Here is a 22282-nt window from a genome sequence, read left to right as displayed (position 1 = left end):
ACCGGTACAGAGTCAGTGTGGAGGCTATATACAGGGGGTACCTGTACAGAGTCAATGTGGAGGCTATATACAGGGGGTACCGGTACAGAGTCAATGTGGAGGCTATATACAGGGGGTACCGGTACAGAGTCAATGTGGAGGCTATATACAGGGGGTACCGGTACAGAGTCAATGTGGAGGCTATATGGGGCCTCCCGGGTGGCGCAGTGGTTAAGGGCGCTGTACTGCAGCGCCAGCTGTGCCATCAGAGTCCCTGGGTTCGCGCCCAGGCTCTGTCGTAACCGGCCGCGACCGGGAGGTCCATGGGGCGACGCACAATTGGCCTAGCGTCGCCCGGGTTAGGGAGGGCTTGGTCGGTAGGGGTGTCCTTGTCTCATCGCGCACCAGCGACTCCTGTGGCGGGCTGGGCGCAGTGTGCGCTAGCCAAGGTGGCCAGGTGCACGGTGTTTCCTCCGGCGCATTGGTGCGGCTGGCTTCCGGGTTGGATGCGTGCTGTGTTAAGAAGCAGCGGCTTGGTTGGGTTGTGTATCGGAGGACGCATGACTTTCAACCTTCGTCTCTCCCGAGCCCGTACGGGAGTTGTAGCGATGAGACAAGATAGTAGCTACTACAACAATTGGATACCACGAAATTGGGGAGAAAAAGGGGTAAAATTCAAACAAAAAAAAACACAAAAAAAAATGTGGAGGCTATATACAGGATATTACGGTACAGAGTCAATGTGGAAGCTATATACAGGGGGTACCGGTACAGAGTCAATGTGGAGGCTATATACAGGGTATTACGGTACAGAGTCAATGTGGAGGCTATATACAGGGGGTACCGGTACAGAGTCAATGTGGAGGCTATATACAGGGGGTACCGGTACAGAGTCAATGTGGAGGCTATTTGCAGGGTATTACGGTACAGAGTCAATGTGGAGGCTATATACAGGAGGTACTGGTACAGAGTCAATGTGGAGGCTATATACAGTGTATTACGGTACAGAGTCAATGTGGAGGCTATATACAGGGGGCTACCGGTACAGAGTCAATGTGGAGGCTATATACAGGGTATTACGGTACAGAGTCAATGTGGAGGCTATATACAGGGGGTACCGGGACAGAGTCAATGTGGAGGCTATATACAGGGGGTACCGGTACAGAGTCAATGTGGAGGCTATATACAGGGGGTACCGGTACAGAGTCAATGTGGAGGCTATATACAGGGGGTACCGGTACAGAGTCAGTGTGGAGGCTATATACAGGGGGTACCTGTACAGAGTCAATGTGGAGGCTATATACAGGGGGTACCGGTACAGAGTCAATGTGGAGGCTATATACAGGGGGTACCGGTACAGAGTCAGTGTGGAGGCTATATACAGATTTTTAAGCCCTGAGACAACTGAGATGTGCATCGTGTATGTGCGCCGTTCAGAGGGTGACTGGGAAAGACAAAACATTTAATTGCCTTCGGATGGGAATTGGTAATAGGTGTCAGGTGCACAATTTTGAGCCAAGAACTGCAACGCTGCTGGGTTTTTCACGCTCTGCAGATTCCCATGTGTATCAAGAACGGTCCACCACCCAAAGCACATCCAGCCAATTTGACACAACTGTGGGAAGTACTGGAGTCAGCATGGACCAGCATCCCTGTGGAATGCTTTCAACACCTTGTAGAGTCCACGCCCAGATGAATTGAGGCTGTTCTGAGGGCAAAAGGAGGTGCAACTCAGTATTAGGAAGGTGTTCACAACACAGCTAATACAACACAGCTAGATAACTAATACGTACACTCAGTGTATGTCATTAATTGTACCTGTTTTAATTGTACCTTTATTTAACTAGGCAAGTCAGTTAAGAACACATTCTTATTCACAATGACAGCCTACCGGGGATTTACAGAAAACACAGGTATAAAAACACAGGGGATAATGTGCAGACACCTGGTGGTGGGGGGGGGGGGGTAAAGACAAGCACAAGACAGGGGAAACAGGGGTGTTTAAAGAGAGCAGAGACAGAGAGCACCAGGGATGTTTTTCTGTGGGTTAGAAGGGGAGAGAGAGCACCAGGGATGTTTTTCTGTGGGTTAGAAGGGGAGAGAGAGCACCAGGGATGTTACTCTGTGGGTTAGAAGTGGACAGAGAGGACCAGGGATGTTACTCTGTGGGTTAGAAGGGGACAGAGAGCACCAGGGGTGTTATTCTGTGGGTTAGAAAGGGACAGAGAGCACCAGGGATGTTATTCTGTGGGTTAGAAGGGGACAGAGAGCACCAGGGATGTTACTCTGTGGGTTAGAAGGGGACAGAGAGCACCAGGGGTGTTATTCTGTGGGTTAGAAGGGGACAGAGAGCACCAGGGATGTTACTCTGTGGTTTTGAAGGGGACAGAGAGCACCAGGGATGTTATTCTGTGGGTTAGAAGGGGACAGAGAGCACCAGGGATGTTATTCTGTGGGTTAGAAGGGGACAGAGAGCACCAGGGATGTTACTCTGTGGTTTTGAAGGGGACAGAGAGCACCAGGGATGTTATTCTGTGGGTTAGAAGGGGACAGAGAGCACCAGGGATGTTACTCTGTGGTTTTGAAGGGGACAGAGAGCACCAGGGATGTTATTCTGTGGGTTAGAAGGGGACAGAGAGCACCAGGGATGTTACTCTGTGGTTTTGAAGGGGACAGAGAGCACCAGGGATGTTATTCTGTGGGTTAGAAGGGGACAGAGAGCACCAGGGATGTTATTCTGTGGGGTAGAAGGGGACAGAGAGCACCAGGGATGTTACTCTGTGGGTTAGAAGGGGACAGAGAGCACCAGGGATGTTACTCTTTGGTTTTGAAGGGGACAGAGAGCACCAGGGATGTTATTCTGTGGGTTAGAAGGGGACAGAGAGCACCAGGGATGTTACTCTGTGGGTTAGAAGCGGACAGAGAGCACCAGGGATGTTACTCTGTGGGTTAGAAGCGGACAGAGAGCACCAGGGATGTTACTCTGTGGTTTTGAAGGGGACAGAGAGCACCAGGGGTGTTATTCTGTGGGTTAGAAGGGGACAGAGAGCACCAGGGGTGTTATTCTGTGGGTTAGAAAGGGGACAGAGAGCACCAGGGATGTTATTCTGTGGGTTAGAAGGGGACAGAGAGCACCAGGGATGTTATTCTGTGGTTTTGAAGGGGACAGAGAGCACCAGGGATGTTATTCTGTGGGTTAGAAGGGGACAGAGAGCACCAGGGATGTTATTCTGTGGGTTAGAAGGGGACAGAGAGCACCAGGGATGTTACTCTGTGGTTTTGAAGGGGACAGAGAGCACCAGGGATGTTATTCTGTGGGTTAAAAGGGGACAGAGAGCACCAGGGATGTTATTCTGTGGGTTAGAAGGGGACAGAGAGCACCAGGGGTGTTATTCTGTGGGTTAGAAGGGGACAGAGAGCACCAGGGATGTTACTCTGTGGGTTAGAAGATTTTTTTTTTTAAATACAATATAAATATGGGACAAAACACACATCACGACAAGAGACAACACTACATAAAGAGAGACATAATACAACAACATAGCAAGGCAGTAACACATGACAACACAGCATGATAGCAACACAACATAACAACAACATTGTAGCAACACAACACGTCTTTGGTATGACGCTACAAGCTCGGCACACCTGTATTTGGGTAGTTTCCCCCATTCTTCTCTGCAGATCCTCTCAAGCTGTTAGGTTGGGTGGGGAGCGTCGATGCACAGCTATTTTCAGGTCTCTCCAGAGATGTTCGATCAGGTTCAAGTCAGGGCTCTGGCTGGGCCACTCAAGGACATTTAGAGACTTGTCCTGAAGCCACTCCTGTGTTGTCTTGGCTGTGTGCTTATGGTCGTTGTCCTATTGGAAGGTGAACCTTCACCCCAGTCTGAGGTCCTGAGCGCTCTGGAGCAGGTTTTCATCAAGGATCTCTCTGTACTTTGCTACGTTTATCTTCCCCTGGATCCTGACTAGTCTACCAGTGCCTTGTGCTGAAAAACATCCCCACAGCATGATGCTGCCACCACCATGCTTCACCGTAGGGATGGTGCCAGGATTTCTCCAGATGTGACACTTGGCACTCAAGACAAAGAGTTAAATCTTGGATTCATCAGACCAGAGAATCTTGTTTTTCGTGGTTTTGTTGCCATTCATGCTCTTTGTTGTTGCCATTCATGCTCGGTGTTGTTGCCATTCATGCACTGCGTTATTGCAATTCATGCCCTGTGTTGTTGCTATTCATGCTCTGCGTTGTTGCCATTCATTCTCTGCGTTGTTGCCATTCATGTTGCCATTCATGCTCTGCGTTGTTGCCATTCATGCTCTGTGTTGTTGCCATTGATGCTCGGTGTCGATGCCATGCTCTGCGTTGTTGCCAATCATGCTCTGCGTTGTTGCCATTCATGCTCAGCGTTGTTGCCATTCACAATCTGTGTTGTTGCCATTCATGCTCGGTGTTGTTGCCATTTATGCTCTGTGTTATTGCCATTCATGCTCTGCGTTGTTGTTATTCATGCTCTGTGTTGTTGGCATTCATGCTCGGTTTTGTTGCCATTCATGCTCTGTGTTGTTGCCATTCATGCTCTGTGTTGTTGCCATTCATGCTCTGTGTTGTTGCCACTCATGCGTTCCCAGGGATTTTACTGGTAATGTGGCCTATCAATGTTTTTCTAGGTCGCACAGTGAGATATTTATGAGCAATTTATAGTTGCTTGAAATTGCTTGTGTCAACTTCAGCTAAGTATTGTTAGCTAAGAAAACATGTAGTAATTCAACGTTGGCTGGCAATAAAATATCCTTATAAAGAAGTCAAGTTACCTACCAGGCAGCTGCTGAAAATATTCTACTTCACAGCCACTTCAAGAAGATATTTATTAAAAAAGTCTGAGGTTCATGTGTCTCAGCCAACAGCATGATGTTGGTGCCTGAAACTGATATTTTGAATCTACAACAGGCAGAAAGAAGCTGTTACTGTAAAGAAACAGTAGGTAACACTTTGAAGGGGTCCTGGTCAGTCAGTGTAATTACATGTGCAATAAGTATTAATTGTAGTTAATTGAAATAAGAAATAAATAGTTACGATGGATTAAAATGTAACTGTTGGTAATTGCAGTCTGTAATTACAGAGGTGTAACAACAAAATGCTTGTTATCATGCTTGTTACAAATGGGCAAGTTTCCACTATATTCACCGATTTAGTGTTTAGTTTCTGCACAGCTGCATCCGATTCAGTAATAACTGTCACAAGGTTGTAATCTCTTGTGGACAGATGATCTGCGTGTCTGAGATTACGAAGCTTGGAGGATCAATAGGCTCTAATTACCTACCTGTAAATGAAAACTCTTCATAAACTCCAGTCAATGTTGTTGCTAGTACTTGTCCACAAAAAGTGTACCATCTGGGATGAGTTTACAATAACAGACTAGATATACTGACTGGGGTCTACTGACTGACTGGGGTCTACCATACAATAACAGACTAGATATACTGACTGGGGTCTACCATCTGGGATTGGATGAGTTTACAATAACAGACTGGATATACTGACTGGGGTCTACCATACAATAACAGACTAGATATACTGACTGGGGTCTACCATCTGGGATTGGATGAGTTTACAATAACAGACTAGATATACTGACTGGGGTCTAACATACAATAACAGACTAGATATACTGACTGGGGTCTACCATACAATAACAGGCTAGATATACTGACTGGGGTCTACCATACAACCATACAATAACAGACTAGATATACTGACTGGGGTCTACCATACAATAACAGACTAGATATACTGACTGGGGTCTACCATACAATAACAGACCAGATATACTGACTGGGGTCTACTGACTGACTGGGGTCTACCATACAATAACAGACCAGATATACTGACTGGGGTCTACCATACAATAACAGGCTAGATATACTGACTGGGGTCTACCATACAATAACAGACCAGATATACTGACTGGGGTCTACCATATAATAACAGACCAGATATACTGACTGACTGGGGTCTACCATACAATAACAGACCATATATACTGACTGGGGTCTAATATACAATAACATAATTATTGTGTACGTTACCCATTATGACTACCAGAACCTCTTTGCCATCCAAGTGAGAGGATAAACCCACTAGTACACGACAGAGTACATTTAATATCTGCATAAGTACAATATAATTACTAGGTGTTTCACAGTGTTTAGGTACTTAAAAGTGTATTTGGGGGGGTACTTGCTTGTAAATGTGTACTTATATAGTACAATATCCATTCTGACCCTAATTTTAAAGTTTATGAAGCGTCATGTGAGAAAAATAACACACTCATACCTGGAATATCTGCATAAATACTAGGTTGTTGCCAGTTGTTACACAGGATTGAACTATTTACAGTTTAAGTGTAACTTTATAGTTACCTATGAGCAACTTCTATATATTTACTTATTACACATTACCAAGTTAAAATACCTACAAACAAAAGATGAGCAAAATAATTTAGTCAACATTGTTTCTTTCAAAATAATAATGATTTTTATTGTTAGATTAATGATTTGATTAATTAGATTTAACAAATCGACAACGCATTCGAAAAGTGTTCAGACCCCTTAACTTTTTCCAAATTTTGTTACATTACAGCCTTATTCTAAAATGAATAAAAATATGTATTTTCCTTATCAATCTACACACAATGCCCCATAATGACAAATCGAAAACAGGCTTTTGGAAATTTTTGCTAATTTATTAAAAAATTAAAAACAGAAGCAGGTCCCCAAGAACACAGAGGCCTCCATCATTTGGTCAGGGGAGAAGGGGCTTGGTCAGGGAGGCCTCCATCACTCTGTCAGGGGAGAAGTTGGGAACCACCAACACTCTTCCTACAGCTGGCCGCCCGGCCAAACTGAACAATCGGGGGAGAAGGGGCTTGGTCAGGGAGGTGACCAAGAACCCGAAGGTCACTCTGACAGAGCTTAAGAGTTCCTTTGTGGAGATGGGAGAACCTTCCAGAAGGACAACGCATCAAGTTTGCCAAAAGGCACCTAATGGACTCTCAGACCATGAGAAACAAGATTCTCTGGTCTGATGAAACTCTTTGGCCTGAATGCCAAGTCTGGAGGGAAACCTGGCACCATCCCTACGGTGAAGCATGGTGGTGGTAGTATCATGCTGTGGGGATGTTTTTCAGCAGCAAGGACTGGGAGATTAGTCATGAGGGAGAGGGAGATATTTTTATTTATTTAACTAGGCAAGTCAGTTAAGAACAAATTCTTATTTTCAATGAGGTCCAAGGAACAGTGGGTTAACTGCCTTGATCAGGGGCAGAATGACAGATGTTTGCCTTGTCAGCTCAGGGATTTGATCTTGCAACCTTCCGGTTACTAGCTCAACATTCTATCCACTAGGCTACCTGCAGCCCCATATGAATGGAGCAAAGTACAGAGAGATCCTAGATGGAAACCTGCTCCAGAGTGCTCAATATGTCAGATTGGCGTGAAGGTTCTCCTTCCAACAGGACAACGACCCTAAGCTCACATCCAGGACAACATTCAGTCTCTGAATGTCCTTGAGTGGCCCAGCCAGAGCCCGGACTTGAACCCGATCGAACATCTCTGGAGAAACGTAAAAATTGTTGTGCAGCGACGCTCCCCATCCGACTTGTAGGGAGCTTGATAGGATCTGCAGAGAAGACTTGGAGAAACTCCCCGAATACAGGTGTGCCAAGCTCGTAGTGTCAGACCCAAGAAGACATTAGGCTGCCAAAGGTGCTTCAACAAAGTACTGATAAAGAGTCTGAATACTTATGTAAATTAATATTTCAGTTTTTATTTTTAATACATTTTCTAAAAGTATATTTTTGCTTTGTCATAATAGGGCATTGTGTGTAGGTTGTTGAGTTTTTTTAAATAATACATTTTAGAATAAGGCTGTAACTTAACAAAATGTTGAAAAGGGCAAGGGGTCTGAATACTTTCTGAATGCCCTGTATAGGCCTAGTCAATAACATAAAATAACTATTCGAGTGGTGACTCAAATCTGTAACCTATATTATGGTGAATACCTTAGATGGCTAATTTAGAAAATGGGATTGTGTTTTTCTTCCCTTTTTAATATTACTCTGTCTCTGACTCTGTCTTCATCCGTTTCTTTCCTGTAAGCATCTTCCCATCCTGGAGTCGGAGACCTTGTGGGAACCTGTGGGAGAGACTGTAGCTAGCTAGCCAACACTAGGCTAGCTAGGTAGCCAACACTAGCCTAGCTAGGTAGCCAACACTAGCCTAGCTAGGTAGCCAACACTAGGCTAGCTAGGTAGCCAACACTAGGCTAGCTAGGTAGCCAACACTAGGCTAGCTAGGTAGCCAACACTAGGCTAGCTAGGTAGCCAACACTAGACTAGCTAGGTAGCCAACACTAGGCTAGCACTAGGCTAGCTAGGTCGCAAACACTAGGCTAGCTAGGTAGCAAACACTAGGCTAGCTAGGTAGCAAACACTAGCTAACTGCTTATGCTAAATTGTCTAGCAGAATTCAGTTTATGCTAAATCATCCAGCAGAATTCATGTATCCAAAAAAGCTAAACACATTTCATGGAAAACATATTTTCTTTCTCCTGTGTTTATGTTTTTGACCTATAACACTTTGTTTCTTTTGCCGCAATCTTTCATGTCTGGATTTTGCACACTGACCTTCTCGACCCCGTTCTTTGCACATTCGATGGCCTCATTATTTTCTGGGTGTTGCACAGATGGGCAGATCTTGATCCTGGGATAAATAAATAATTGCCATCCCATCCAAAAGTGAGAATGTTCCTCAACAGTGAAACCCTTGCAAGGTTTAATGATGGAATTAGAGTTTGTTTTAAGACCATTTTAAGTGCATTTATAAACCATTACTCAACCAAGATTTTGCAAGCACAAATTACTATCTCAATTTTAACCATAACTGTTTATTAATGAGTCAAAAAAAATTGCAATTGTTGGTTAAAGTAATTGATCCATTGTCAAATGCACAGTTAGGCCTAAACGATTTAACCATTTAAAGTGTGGCTTTTATGCCGTTTATGAACCCGTTTTTCTGCCATTGGGCACCCGGACTCCAGATCTTTATTGCAGAGTTGTGACAATGAGGTGGTCTGTTTTCAATTGGCACGTATCATTGTGCAGGCTGAAATAGGGTGAAGTTGGGATGCTATCAGAAGCTTTAACATTTGTAAGACGCATACATTGTTACCCTCCTGTAATTACAGACTGCAATTACCAACAGTTACATGTTGTTACTTCTGTGTAACTATGAAGTACTACAATTCATTTCAATACTTGTTACAGATGTAAATACATCGTGATAAGGACCCCTTAACATGAAGCGTTAACCATATTTGAGTGAAAAAAAAGGCTTCTAATTGTAGTTAACAACAGTATGTTTCGTAATTTTACCCATAATGCAGTGCAATCTATATGTATAGGGGCGGCAGGGTAGCCTAGTGGTTAGAGCGTTGGACTAGTAACCGAAAGGTTGCGAGTTCGAATCCCCGAGCTGACAAGGTACAAATCTGTCGTTCTGCCCCTGAACAGGCAGTTAACCGTCATTGAAAATAAGAATTTGTTCTTAACTGACTTGCCTAGTAAAAAAAATAACACAATTACATGTACTGTACGTTTTACTGTTGAAAAGTCTTACAGTGTAGAATTGTTCGAACTTACATTTTTCTCCGCAGTCAACAGAAGGGGCACTAAAATGTTTTTTTTTTTTCCACGAGGTGGGGTGCCCCAAAAGGCTAGAGCCTGCCCTGAGCGCTACGGTAGAGGCGGTCATAACCCCGATAATAAATTAAAGATGAGGAGAGAGTGGCGACCTGCACCTGCATAGCTGGCCCCGCACAGCCCTTTGACCGCTTCACCACATGTTGGGAAGGAGGCCTGCATGCATGGTCTGTGAACTGCCGGTCTCAACAATTGAAAACTGGTTAAGTTATCAAATCAAATTGTATTTGTCACATATACATATTTAGCAGATGTTATTGTGGGTGTAGCGAAATGCTTATACACTCTGACAGCTAAAGAGTTACATTGGAATTAGTAGGCCTAATTAGTAGGCTCGTCCATGGTCACTTCATATCAAATTCTTCCTCTGTTCTCATGTAGGCCAAGGCCTAATTTGACCTATTTCCCAAAACACACTCAATTTAAATAATTATGAAATACATGTTGTATTTCACTAATTGTACATTTGTAAATTGTACATAAGAATGAGTTATTAACTGACTTGCCTAGTTAAATAAAGGTTGAATCAAATGTTATAAAAATAAAAACAAAATAATGGCAAACGAATATTTCCCATCAGCTCTTTCAGATAAATGATTGAAGAAAATGTTCACAGTTTTAATGAATCAGATCATTTATTATATATAAGCATAAAAGTGTGATTGTGTTTTATCGTAGTGTAGTCTATAACCAAAGACAACTTCTAATGTCCAGAGAACAATTACATCTTTATGAAAAAAATGAATTTAGTATCATCCAGCTGGTACAGACTTTTTCATCATGTTTTTGTTGTTTAATTATTTTGCAACATTTTAGACAACGCACAAAGGGAATAGACTTATATAATGCAATTCCTTATATGCCTGGATAAATTGTGTATCATCTAATATTTTTCAAAGGAACCTCATTGTGGAAAAGATTGATAAAATAAACGTGTCTTGCATATGGCCGTAGTCCTACTGTGGACCAACTCAACATGTTCTCAAAGCTGCCATGTATTTAAATAACCCCCTATTTTAACGACCGACTCAACATGTTCTGAAAAGCTGCCATGTATTTGAACAACCCCTTATTTTAAAGGAGCGACTCAACATTTTCATTTTTTATTTTATTTAACTAGGCAAGTCAGTTAAGAAAAATGTCTTATTTTCAATGACGGCCTAGGAACAGTGGGTTAACTGCCTTGTTCAGGGGCACATGTTTGTTTCCTTTACTTGTTGTATTCATGGCGGCACCAAATTGAAGGAAACGGATTCAACATCTGTGGTCCCGCAAAATAAAATCGCAATTAGTCAAATGTATTGGTCTACAACAGAAGCGTCGGAAACACACGTAAAATCGATCTCCGAATGAGTCTTCTCTCCCGTGGTTAAGACAAACAGAAAACTATTTTGGCCCGGTCAACATTGTTCCTATTGTCCGGTGTCACTTTACTCTGCACCGCTCCCTAACCTATTGGTTGTCAAGGGGATAACCTCTACATTCCTAGGATGTCACATTTACATCACACTTATTGAAACACCAGTCTGTTGATCTATAGCTGACATTCTGGAGATTTCTTCTCATGTCGCAGTATGTCTATCATAACTAACTCCCCGGTCTGTCAGTCTGTCGGTCGGGGCAGGCAGGCAGGCAGTGAGAGTTGTGTTTTGTATTATCTAGTCCCGCATGCTGACAATGTGTTTTCACAGAGGCTTTTGTTGTGTCAACTTTCTAATCAACCCAATCTGTACTGTGTCACTTTGTCTCACTAACTCCAGCTGCTCACACTGACTGGGAGGTGATTAGGTAATGTAACAACCAACTAGGCTACCGGCTAACTTCCCAGTCTATAGGCACCTCAATAGCAGCTATAGTAGGCCTGTCGGTGCTTTAAAAAAACATGCTAGGCCTATAAGAATGTAATAAAATTATATGAGAAACCAAGATTTCATAATCTAAAATAAAGATGCTTCATGAAGGCCTAATTCGGCCTACTGCATGACAAAAAGTCAATTCTATCCTTGTACAAAATGCAGCCTTTGGGATAGTTTAGTCATATCTTGCAGCTGATTATAATATTATTGAGTATTATTTTGAGTAATATTTTAATACTAACTAGATCTTCAAAGCCACCTTGAAATTCTCAATTATGTTGTTATCTAAATTTGAATACAAAATGAAAAGCAATTTTTTTGTCTTTGCCTGCAAATTTGAATATCATTATTAGAGGCCCATACAAATAAACAGCATAAACAACACATCGGAAAAAAATGCATGCATATTACAGACGATAACCAACTAAAAACCCAACATCTAAAAATACTATAGGCCTATTATTGTATGAAAGCCTAAATTCTGTTGACTAATTTAGAATTGAATAGGGCCTAATTGGGATTTCTCCCCCAAAAAGCAATACTAGTTCATCAAAAGGCGAACGAAACTGACATGTATACAAGTTGTATTTTCTGTCAGGCAAAGTTCTTCCCGTGTATCAATTGATGGTGCTTCTTACCATATAATTAGTCCTAGGCTATAGTATAGGCCATCATTACATCACGAGGCCATCTTATACCAAGCCACCTATATCTATCTCTCTCTGCTCCCCAATATGTTGATGAATCATTTCCTCGTTCTGTTTAGATTGTAACTGCACTCCGTTTCAAACGTTTCCATTGAGAAAGAAAACGTCCGGAACAGCCAATAGGTTCCGTGGGTTGAAAACGAGCCAATCACGATTAAATCCGCGCGCACCCAAATACTTCATAGGGGTGGCGCTCTAGCTCGAGCCTCGGAGAGAACCGTGGAGCGCGCCGGTGTGACAGACCGCTTCAGGACAACGTCTGTGTTTGTCACGTTGGGACATCTCTGTATTGAACAATAATTAAACAGCAGATTATCAGCGGTGTCTGTCAATGCTGTTATACAGACAAGTCCATCAGTTCAGAGCTCACTGACTAGTGAGAAACTGCAATAAGGAGCGGATGGATGTTGCAAGACAGTTTAAATCTGTTCTGGAGGAGCCTGCATTGAGGTAAGTCTAAAGGGTTAACTCATTTATGTAACTCGTTTTCGACAAACCACAGATTGGAGGGAATACACGTTATTGTTATGTTTCTGTTAATTTCTCATTTATATGTTTATTGGCCATTTATTAAACTAGCATTTTATGAAGACACTTGCGCACAGTATGAAACACCAGTCCATAGGGCTTTCAGAGGTTGCCCGCAAGGATATAATGACAGATAAAATGGGATCATTATTTTAATTTCAGATTGTACTGACTGCAGTGGGGCAACCGTCGCGTGAGTCAGAACTTGGAAAGAGTACATTAGGTACGAGGCACCGGGAGACAGGCGGCAGATATGATGAAGGATATCTCCGGTCCGGAGTTAGAGATCGACGTGGAGAGTCTGGAGACCGAGAGCGACGACCAGGACCGGCCTGACTACAGCTCCTCTCTTCCCGGCGCAGTGTACGACGAGCCGGGGGCCAAGGGAGATGACAAGCCGCCGGGGACCATCAGCCCCGAGAACTGCGAACCGAGGAAGTTGAGCCGGACGCCGAAGTGTGCCCGCTGCAGGAACCACGGCGTGGTGTCGTGTCTGAAGGGGCATAAGCGGTTCTGCCGCTGGAGGGACTGCCAGTGTGCCAACTGTCTTCTGGTGGTGGAGAGGCAGCGGGTCATGGCGGCTCAGGTGGCACTACGGAGACAACAAGCTACAGAGGTGTGTGTGGACCTTTCTAAAGTCATATACATTACTATTTTCAGGTGTGTGTGTTTTCGAATGTTCGAGAGGGTGTAAAACTCCTTAGTTTCACCAGGATTTTGGGGGGTAACAATGTTCGCGGTACTGTAAATCTCGATTTTCTTCATTGTAAAAGTTTTTTTTGTCTTTCTTCAACCAGACAAATTGTTTGTTTGGAATTGAAATTATACGGACTGAGAGAGAAGTAGCACATTGTAATACATACTGTAACGAATACTATTTTTTAATGTTCAAGTTTAGTTTTAGTTTATAAACTTTATTTTATTTATTTTCACACCAATCAAAGTCACCTGTTGGGATGATAAACTCAGAATGGGATGACAGGAAACCTTACCATCATCTAAATCGTAAATCCACATCACTAATTATAAGTACACGAAAATACATCTTGGTATTGCTTTAAAAAAAAAATTGGGACTGGTATTAAATGATAATTTGAAAACACCATAATATGGCCTCTGAAATAATGACTCGATTTAATTTATTTGTTCTGTAATTTTATCAGGATAAAAAGGGAATTTCTGGGAAGCAGATTCCAGCGGAGAGAAGAGCTATTTACCAGAGACACATCAGACCATCAACCATGCTGGCTAAGAGCATTCTGGAAGGTAAGGCAGTCTGCCTTGTTTACTAGTAATGGTGATACTGCTTGCTTATTCTATTATATTGTTAGGTAAGGCAGTCTGTCCTGTTTACTAGTAATGGTGATACTGCTTATTCTATTATATTGTTAGGTAAGGCAGTCTGTCCTGTTTACTAGTAATGGTGATACTGCTTATTCTATTATATTGTTAGGTAAGGCAGTCTGTCCTGTTTACTAGTAATGGTGATACTGCTTATTCTATTATATTGTTAGGTAAGGCAGTCTGTCCTGTTTACTAGTAATGGTGATAGCAAATCAACTGGTGTTGTAGCCTATTTATCATCTCCTCTCCTCTATTAATATGTAATGATCATCTCTATCATCTCTATCATCTCCTCTCCTCTATTAATACATAATGATCATCTCTATCATCTCTATCATCTCCTCTCCTCCATTAATACATAATGATCATCTCTATCATCTCTATCATCTCCTCTCCTCCATTAATACATAATGTTCATCTCTATCATCTCTATCATCTCCTCTCCTCCATTAATACATCATGATCATCTCTATTATCTCCTCTCCTCCATTAATACATAATGATAATCTCTGTTATAATGATGTCGCTTCATCTTTCTCTTCTCTTCTCTTTCTTTCTTGTAGTGTTTCTTGGATTTCTGTCCCTTTCCGTTTCAATTAAACCTCCTCCTCATTGCTCTGTGGACAGTTTAACTTCCGTAAGCACAGACCTGTTATGATATCCTTATTTTCTAGGTTTCAAATAAAAGTTAGCGGGCACAATAAAATTGTAGATAAAAAAACAACAACATTTTAGTCTAAGAGCAAAATGAATACTTCCTAGTATACTAGTGTAGGTCAACCGAACCCAGACATATGAAAGGACCTTTTTTAAATGTCTAAACTATTGATAAACCTTGATGATCCAATATGCCCAACTCCAGAATGTAACCTTGATATAATTTAATTCACTGCAATTAACACATCAGGTATACTTCACTAGTTACTTCATAACTGAACCAAAACATCAAGTCTAGCCCCGAATTAAATAGCATATTATATTAGTATTATATAGTATTATATTAGTATGATACAGTATCTCTATGTTGTCTAACCTCCTCCCCTGTCTTGTCTCCTCTCAGGGTACCGTCCGGTGCAGGGTGACCCGTACATGGGGGCCAGCCCCCCCCTCCCACCCCCCCTCAGCGACAGGATGAGGAAAAGGAGAGCGTTTGCTGACAAAGAGCTGGAGAGTGTCATGCTGGAGAGAGAGTACAAGGAGAGAGAGCTGCTAGAACCCTCCCAGGCTGCTACATCCTCTCTGCTTTTCCCCAACAGTCTGGTCCGCCATGCTGCAGAGTACAAGTCCTATAAGACGGCCTACTCAGCCTCCGCCCCGGAGGAGCCTCACCACAACAACAAGGACCTCTGTCACTTCCTGTCGCCCAGCTGTGTGGACCTCTCCCTGCAGTACTCCGCCGGCCCCGGCAACATGGAGCTCATCTCCTCCAATGTCTCCGTGGCGACCACCTACCGCCAGTACCCTCTGACCTCTCCGCTGACCTCTCCGCGGGGATTCATGGTGTGGCCACGTGGCCCCTCCCTTCTGTACCAGCAGTGCCTGCTCAACGCCACGGCCGTCCAGAACATGAAGCCAGGTGCGACCTGGGAACCCAGAATGATGGCCGCCGCTGCCGCAGAGAGCCTGCCACCTGACTTCGACGCCATGGCAACCGCCACCCCCACCTCAGCCACCAAGCTGAAGGGTTCGAGATTTGCGGCGGGCCTCCCCGAGAGTTCTGAACCACAGCTGCAGGATGGCCCCACACAGTCCCAGGCCCCTCTCACCCAGGGGGGGCACTGCAAACGATCAGCCTTCTCTCCGCCGAAGAGAGGCTTCGGACAGGCCTTCCCCCCTAGTACACCTCCTCTCCAACCTCACCCCCAGCCTCACCCTTACCCCCCTAGCCACGAACATGTCGTGAACAAGCTGAGCAAGGACAGCTCCAAACACACACTATCCATGAAGCTCAACTCTTTTCACTCACTCATCCAGCAGACACTGAGTGAGAAGGCTAGGGCCGGGGCTGGAGAGAGTGAGAGGGCCGGAGTAGAGGTAGGAGCTGGGGCTGAGGAGAGAGCTGGGACCGGGGTCGAGCTTCGGGGCCCCTACTGTAAAGAACTGCTGGAGGAAGCAGCCAGAAAGTACCGTGAAGGACCTTCTAAGGACTTCTACAGTTTCAAAGATTCTGATAGATACAGCAAGGAGTTTCTGGCTACGTCAGCTGGGACCAAAGTGGTGTCCAGCGAGTCCCTGTCCTTCTCTGTCGAGGCCATTCTGAAGAGACCGTCACCTGCTATGAACAGGGCTTCACAGTAATAACAGTCATGTTTATCTGATGAACAGGGACCAAAAACCTACCTGGCAATTTGTGATACCGTGGCCCGTTTTTCTGCTTTGAGGTCTCCGTTATCGACTAAATAATTACTATTTTGCACAAATCCTGAATTTAGACTGGCCCACTGGTCTACAGATGGACCAACCATTTGCCGAACTACCCTGTAGACAATCCGTTTCTCACATGGGCACACACGCACACACACACACACGCACGCACACGTGCGCACACAACACAGACACACACAAGCGCACACACACACACAGACACACACACAGACACACACACACACACACACACACACACACACACAATTAGATGTATGTGTCTGACACTGTGCTTGCTGTTGTCATAACTCTCAGTACAGAAACACTTCCACCAGTAATGGACATGTTTATATGGATGATATATTTTATACCAGCGTAAATGTACATCTCTTTATGGTGTAGAGTATTTAAATGTATCACTTTAAATGTTGCCATGTAATGTGTCAATAAACGTTATAAAGAGTCTCTATTGTATCAGGTTTCGTTTGTCACTATATAGTGTGGTAACATTACATTTGATTTAATTTAACCCTATTGAGTTTAACACAAATTTGATTTATTAACACTATTGTTACATTAAATTACGTATGTATTATGACTTTAAAAAACAATTGTTATGGCCTTAAAGTATGAACAGCCACAAGAAAGAAACGTAAAATAATATAAGAATACGATATGAACAGAAAACTACTGGTCTAATATGATGAGGTTTTCAATATGAACAGAAAACTACTGGTCTAATATGATGAGGTTTTCAATATGAACAGAAAACTACTGGTCTAATATGATGAGGTTTTCAATATGAACAGAAAACTACTGGTCTAATATGATGAGGTTTTCAATATGAACAGAAAGCTACTGGTCTAATATGATGAGGTTTTCAATATGAACAGAAAACTACTGGTCTAATATGATGAGGTTTTCAATATGAACAGAAAACTACTGGTCTAATATGATGAGGTTTTCAATATGAACAGAAAACTACTGGTCTAATATGATGAGGTTTTCAATATGAACAGAAAGCTACTGGTCTAATATGATGAGGTTTTCAATATGAACAGAAAACTACTGGTCTAATATGATGAGGTTTTCAATATGAACAGAAAGCTACTGGTCTAATATGATGAGGTTTTCAATATGAACAGAAAACTACTGGTCTAATATGATGAGGTTTTTACAGTTTTTTTCGATTGCTAAACGACAGTGGGCACAACTGGAGTCACATGTGCAAAACTCTAACTACAGTCTGCACTACCAACAGTCACCTGAGCTAAACAGTTCACATCACCTGCAAAACTCATTCCAAGCAACACAACTCTTAACACATGGCTCAAAACACGCTCAGTGCAGCCAAACACTATGCACAACCCTCACTGAGATAACACACACTGTCACTCAGAACACACTGAGAGTAAAAACACTAGCATCAAACACCAATACAGAAAATACAAACTTTTCATCTTTACAGTTTGAACAATTTCAGTGACTTCATACAAAGTAATATTTTCTTCAAAGAAAAGAGTGACATTCTTTCACATGATTTATTAACATTTTTAGAACATAATAATTCTTTAAGGTAAATGAAAATTAGCAGTTTGCTTCAATAGTATGTAGTAATTTACGGAATTACAGTAATGAGAAAAAAAAGGTAGAAACTAAAAGTACATACTGTAATTCGAACAAATAATTGATGGGCTAATCCTGCCTCTCTCTAGCATCAGGCCACAGGTTTTCTTCAACATCACATCTAATGTTTTCTCTTGCCATGCACCTGGGGAAGAACCTTCTGGAGTGCCTTATCCATCCCTGGCAGTCCTCTGGACTCGTGTCCTCACATCCGGCACGCATGGCTTCCAAAAGAGACATTTGGTCATGTGGGTGGTGACCAAACACTTTCCACCTCCAGGCAGAGAAAAACTCCTCTATTGGGTTGAGGAAGGGTGAATATGCAGGCAGATACAAAACCATAAATCTGTGATGTGCTGCAAACCAATCTGTGACAGCTGCAGAGTGGTGAAAAGCAACGTTATCGCAAACTATGACAAAAACTTGGGGGTTTCTTACTGGCTCCCCCTGTTCTGCTGGCACTAGCTGAGCATAGAGCAGTTCTAGGAAAGCTATAAGCCTTTCTGTGTTGTATGGGCCAATGAGTGGTGTGTTGAGAAGCAAACCATCATTGGCCATTGCAGCACACATGGTGATATTTCCCCCCCCTTTGGCCTGGAACCTCCACAGTGGCCCTTTGACCTATAACATTCCTACCTCTGCGCCGTGTTTTGGCAAGGTTAAATCCAGCTTCATCGATAAATACAAATGAATGTGGTCTTTCCAGTGCTTCCACCTCCATTACTCTCTGAAAAACAGTAAGTGCACAGTTTTACTGTAGAAATGCTAGTGTTTTGTTTTACTGTAAATATTTTGTATAGCTGTGTACGTAACCTCAGACATCTTACCTGGACATATTGGTATCTTTGCTCTTTTACCCGTTCACTGTTTCTCTCGAACGGCACAGTGTATAACTGTTTCATTGTAACTTGGTGTTTCTTTAGGACTCGAGCAATAGTTGTTGTGCTGACAGAATTAACATTTTCAAATATATCATTATCAGCCAGCACTCTATCTTGAATCTCCCGCAGTTTTATTGCATTGTTGACAACAATCATGTCAACAATAGCATTTTCCTGCGCATCTGAAAATATTTTACCTCTTCCCCCTGTTGGGGGCAGCCTTTGGGTCCTGTTGTAAAAATATATTTTACAGTCAAACTTACTGTAATATATATCTGTGTAAATATTCTATAATTGCAATAAAAAATAGATTCCTGTAATGTTTTCATTTACTGTAAGGATGTAACGCTCACCTGTTTGCATGATGGAAAATTTGCATTACTTTCTGAGCTCTACCTATATATACTGTAATATGTGTGTGTGTTCACTAACAAGTCTAAAACAAGACACCTGCTTAGCCTTTCAGCTGAAATTGCAATCAGCAGTGTTTGAAAGGCACAAGGCTGAAATCTATTCCGTTTTGAATGTGTGGTTCACAGTTTTGACAGCAGTGTGTTAGCATTTGAACAAAGTGCTGTAAATTCACAGTGTTGTGCAGGTTGTGGTTAAAGTCATGGGATAAGTGTGTAGAGTTTTGAAAACTGTGTTCAAGCAATGAAAAACAAACTAGAGTTTGGTCCACATGAACTGCTGCTGTGCAGGCTGTAGTTAGAGTTTTGCACATGTGACTCCAGTTGTGTCCACTGTCATTTAGCAATCGAAAAAAACTGTAATATGAACAGAAAACTACTGGTCTAATATGATGAGGTTTTCAATATGAACAGAAAACTACTGGTCTAATATGATGAGGTTTTCAATATGAACAGAAAACAACTGTGCAATTGGCAGCAGGAATATCCACCAGAGCTGTCGCCAGAGAATGTAATGTTAATTCCTCTACCATAAGCCGCCTCCAACATCGTTCTCACAACTGCAGACCACGTGAAAACACGTGTAGGTCCACATGTAACCACGTGTAGGTCCACGTTTAGGTCCACGTGTAACCACGTGTAGGTCCACGTTTAGGTCCACGTGTAACCACGTGTAGGTCCACGTTTAGGTCCACGTGTAACCACGTGTACGTCCACGTGTAGGTCCACGTGTAGGTCCATGTGTAGGTCCACATGTAACCACGTGTAGGTCCACGTGTAGGTCCACGTGTAACCACGTGTAGGTCCACGTGTAGGTCCACGTGTAACCACGTGTAGGTCCCCGTGTAGGTCCACATGTAACCACGTGTAGGTCCACATGTAACCACGTGTAGGTCCACATGTAACCACGTGTAGGTCCACATGTAACCACGTGTAGGTCCACGTGTAGGTCCACGTGTAGGTCCACATGTAACCACATGTAGGTCCACGTGTAGGTCCACGTGTAGGTCCACATGTAACCACGTGTAGGTCCACGTTTAGGTCCACGTGTAACCACGTGTAGGTCCACGTTTAGGTCCACGTGTAACCACGTGTAGGTCCACGTTTAGGTCCACGTGTAACCACGTGTACGTCCACGTGTAGGTCCACGTGTAGGTCCATGTGTAGGTCCACATGTAACCACGTGTAGGTCCACGTGTAGGTCCACGTGTAACCACGTGTAGGTCCACGTGTAGGTCCACGTGTAACCACATGTAGGTCCCCGTGTAGGTCCACATGTAACCACGTGTAGGTCCACATGTAACCACGTGTAGGTCCACATGTAACCACGTGTAGGTCCACATGTAACCACGTGTAGGTCCACGTGTAGGTCCACGTGTAGGTCCACATGTAACCACATGTAGGTCCACGTGTAGGTCCACGTGTAGGTCCACGTGTAACCACGTGTAGGTCCACGTGTAACCACGCCATCCCAGGACCTCCACATCCAGACCAGCTGCCTGGATAGCTGATAAAACTGTGGGTTTCCACAACCTAAGAATTTCTGCACAAACTGTCAAAAACCCTCTTAGGGAAGCTCATCTGCGTGCTCGTCGTTCTCACCAGGGTCTTGACCTGATTGCAGTTCGGCGTCATAACCAACCTCAGTGGCAAATGATCACCTTTGATGGCCACTGGCACGCTGGAGAAATCTGCTCTTCACGGATGAATCCCGGTTTCAACTGTACCAGGCAGATGGCAGACAGTGTAGGTCTAGGCAGACAGCGTGTATGGTGTCATGTGGGCGAGCGGTTTGCTGATGTTAACATTGTGAACAGAGTGCCCCATGGTGGCGGTGGGGTTATGGTATGGGCAGGTATAAGTTACAGACAACAAACACACTTGCATTTTATCAATGGCAATTTGAACTAGATCCCGAGGCCCATTGTCGTGCCATTCATCCGCTGCCATCACCTCATGTTTCAGTATGATAATGCACAGCACCTTGTCGCAAGGATCTGTACACAATTCCTGGAAGCTGAAAATGTCCCAGTTCTTCCATGGCTCGCCAGACATGTCACCCATTGAGCAAGTTTGGGATGCTCTGGATCGAGGTGTATGACAGCGTGTTCAAGTTCCCGGAAATATCCACCAACTTCCCACAGCCATTGAAGAAGAGTGGGACAACATTCCACAAGCCATAATCAACAGCCTGATCAACTCTTTGTGAAGGAGATGTTTCACGCTGCATGAGGCAAATGGTGGTCACACCAGATACTGACTGGTTTTCTGATCCATGACCCTACTTCTTTTTAAAGGTATCTGTGACCAACAGAGTCATATCTGTATTGCAGTCATGTGAAATCCATAGATTAGGACCTAATGAATTTATTTAAATGGACTGATTTCCTTTTATGAGCTGTAACTCAGTAAAATGTTTGAAAGTATTGCATGTTGCGTTTATATTTTTATTCAGTGAAAATGTTTGCTGATTTCTTTGTTTGTGTTTATTTTGTGAAGTGTATCATTATTTTTATTATAAATTTTTTATATGGAACTTTATATTGTGAACCAGCATTAGAGCTTGACCTTTAGTCAATGACACTGTTAGCTTGGCCTTAGTCAATAACACTGTTAGCTTGGCCTTAGTCAATAACACTGTTAGCTTGGCCTTAGTCAATGACACTGTTAGCTTGGCCTTAGTCACTAACACTGTTAGCTTGGCCTTAGTCACTAACACTGTTAGCTTGGCCTTTAATCAATGACACTGTTAGCTTGGCCTTAGTCAATAACACTGTTAGCTTGGCCTTAGTCAATGACACTGTTAGCTTGGCCTTAGTCAAT

General features: G+C 43.2%; 1 protein-coding gene across 1 annotated transcript; it reads left to right on the top strand.

Annotated features, from left to right (window-relative positions):
* The first annotated feature begins 12524 nt into the window (after window positions 1-12524).
* dmrt2a (doublesex and mab-3 related transcription factor 2a) lies at window positions 12525-17001 on the top strand. The gene is made up of 4 exons (XM_021601135.2): window positions 12525-12756; window positions 12997-13450; window positions 13998-14100; window positions 15239-17001. The coding sequence occupies exons 2-4, from the start codon at window positions 13088-13090 to the stop codon at window positions 16474-16476; spliced, it is 1704 nt and encodes a 567-aa protein (XP_021456810.2). The 5' UTR covers window positions 12525-12756; window positions 12997-13087; the 3' UTR covers window positions 16477-17001.
* The last annotated feature ends 5281 nt before the right edge of the window (window positions 17002-22282 follow it).

Source organism: Oncorhynchus mykiss, chromosome 11, assembly GCF_013265735.2.
Source record: "Oncorhynchus mykiss isolate Arlee chromosome 11, USDA_OmykA_1.1, whole genome shotgun sequence".
Lineage (NCBI taxonomy): Eukaryota > Metazoa > Chordata > Actinopteri > Salmoniformes > Salmonidae > Oncorhynchus > Oncorhynchus mykiss.
Note: the sequence above shows the minus strand (reverse complement) of the source record. Positions and strands in the feature narration are given on the sequence as shown.

Excerpts from the sequence above, each read along its gene's own strand:
- dmrt2a (XM_021601135.2), top strand. The coding sequence starts at position 13,088 with ATGATGAAGGATATCTCCGGTCCGGAGTTAGAGATCGACGTGGAGAGT. Across the intron at positions 13,451-13,997 it reads GGAGACAACAAGCTACAGAG|GATAAAAAGGGAATTTCTGG; the intron begins GTGTGTGTGGAC and ends TAATTTTATCAG. Across the intron at positions 14,101-15,238 it reads GGCTAAGAGCATTCTGGAAG|GGTACCGTCCGGTGCAGGGT; the intron begins GTAAGGCAGTCT and ends GTCTCCTCTCAG.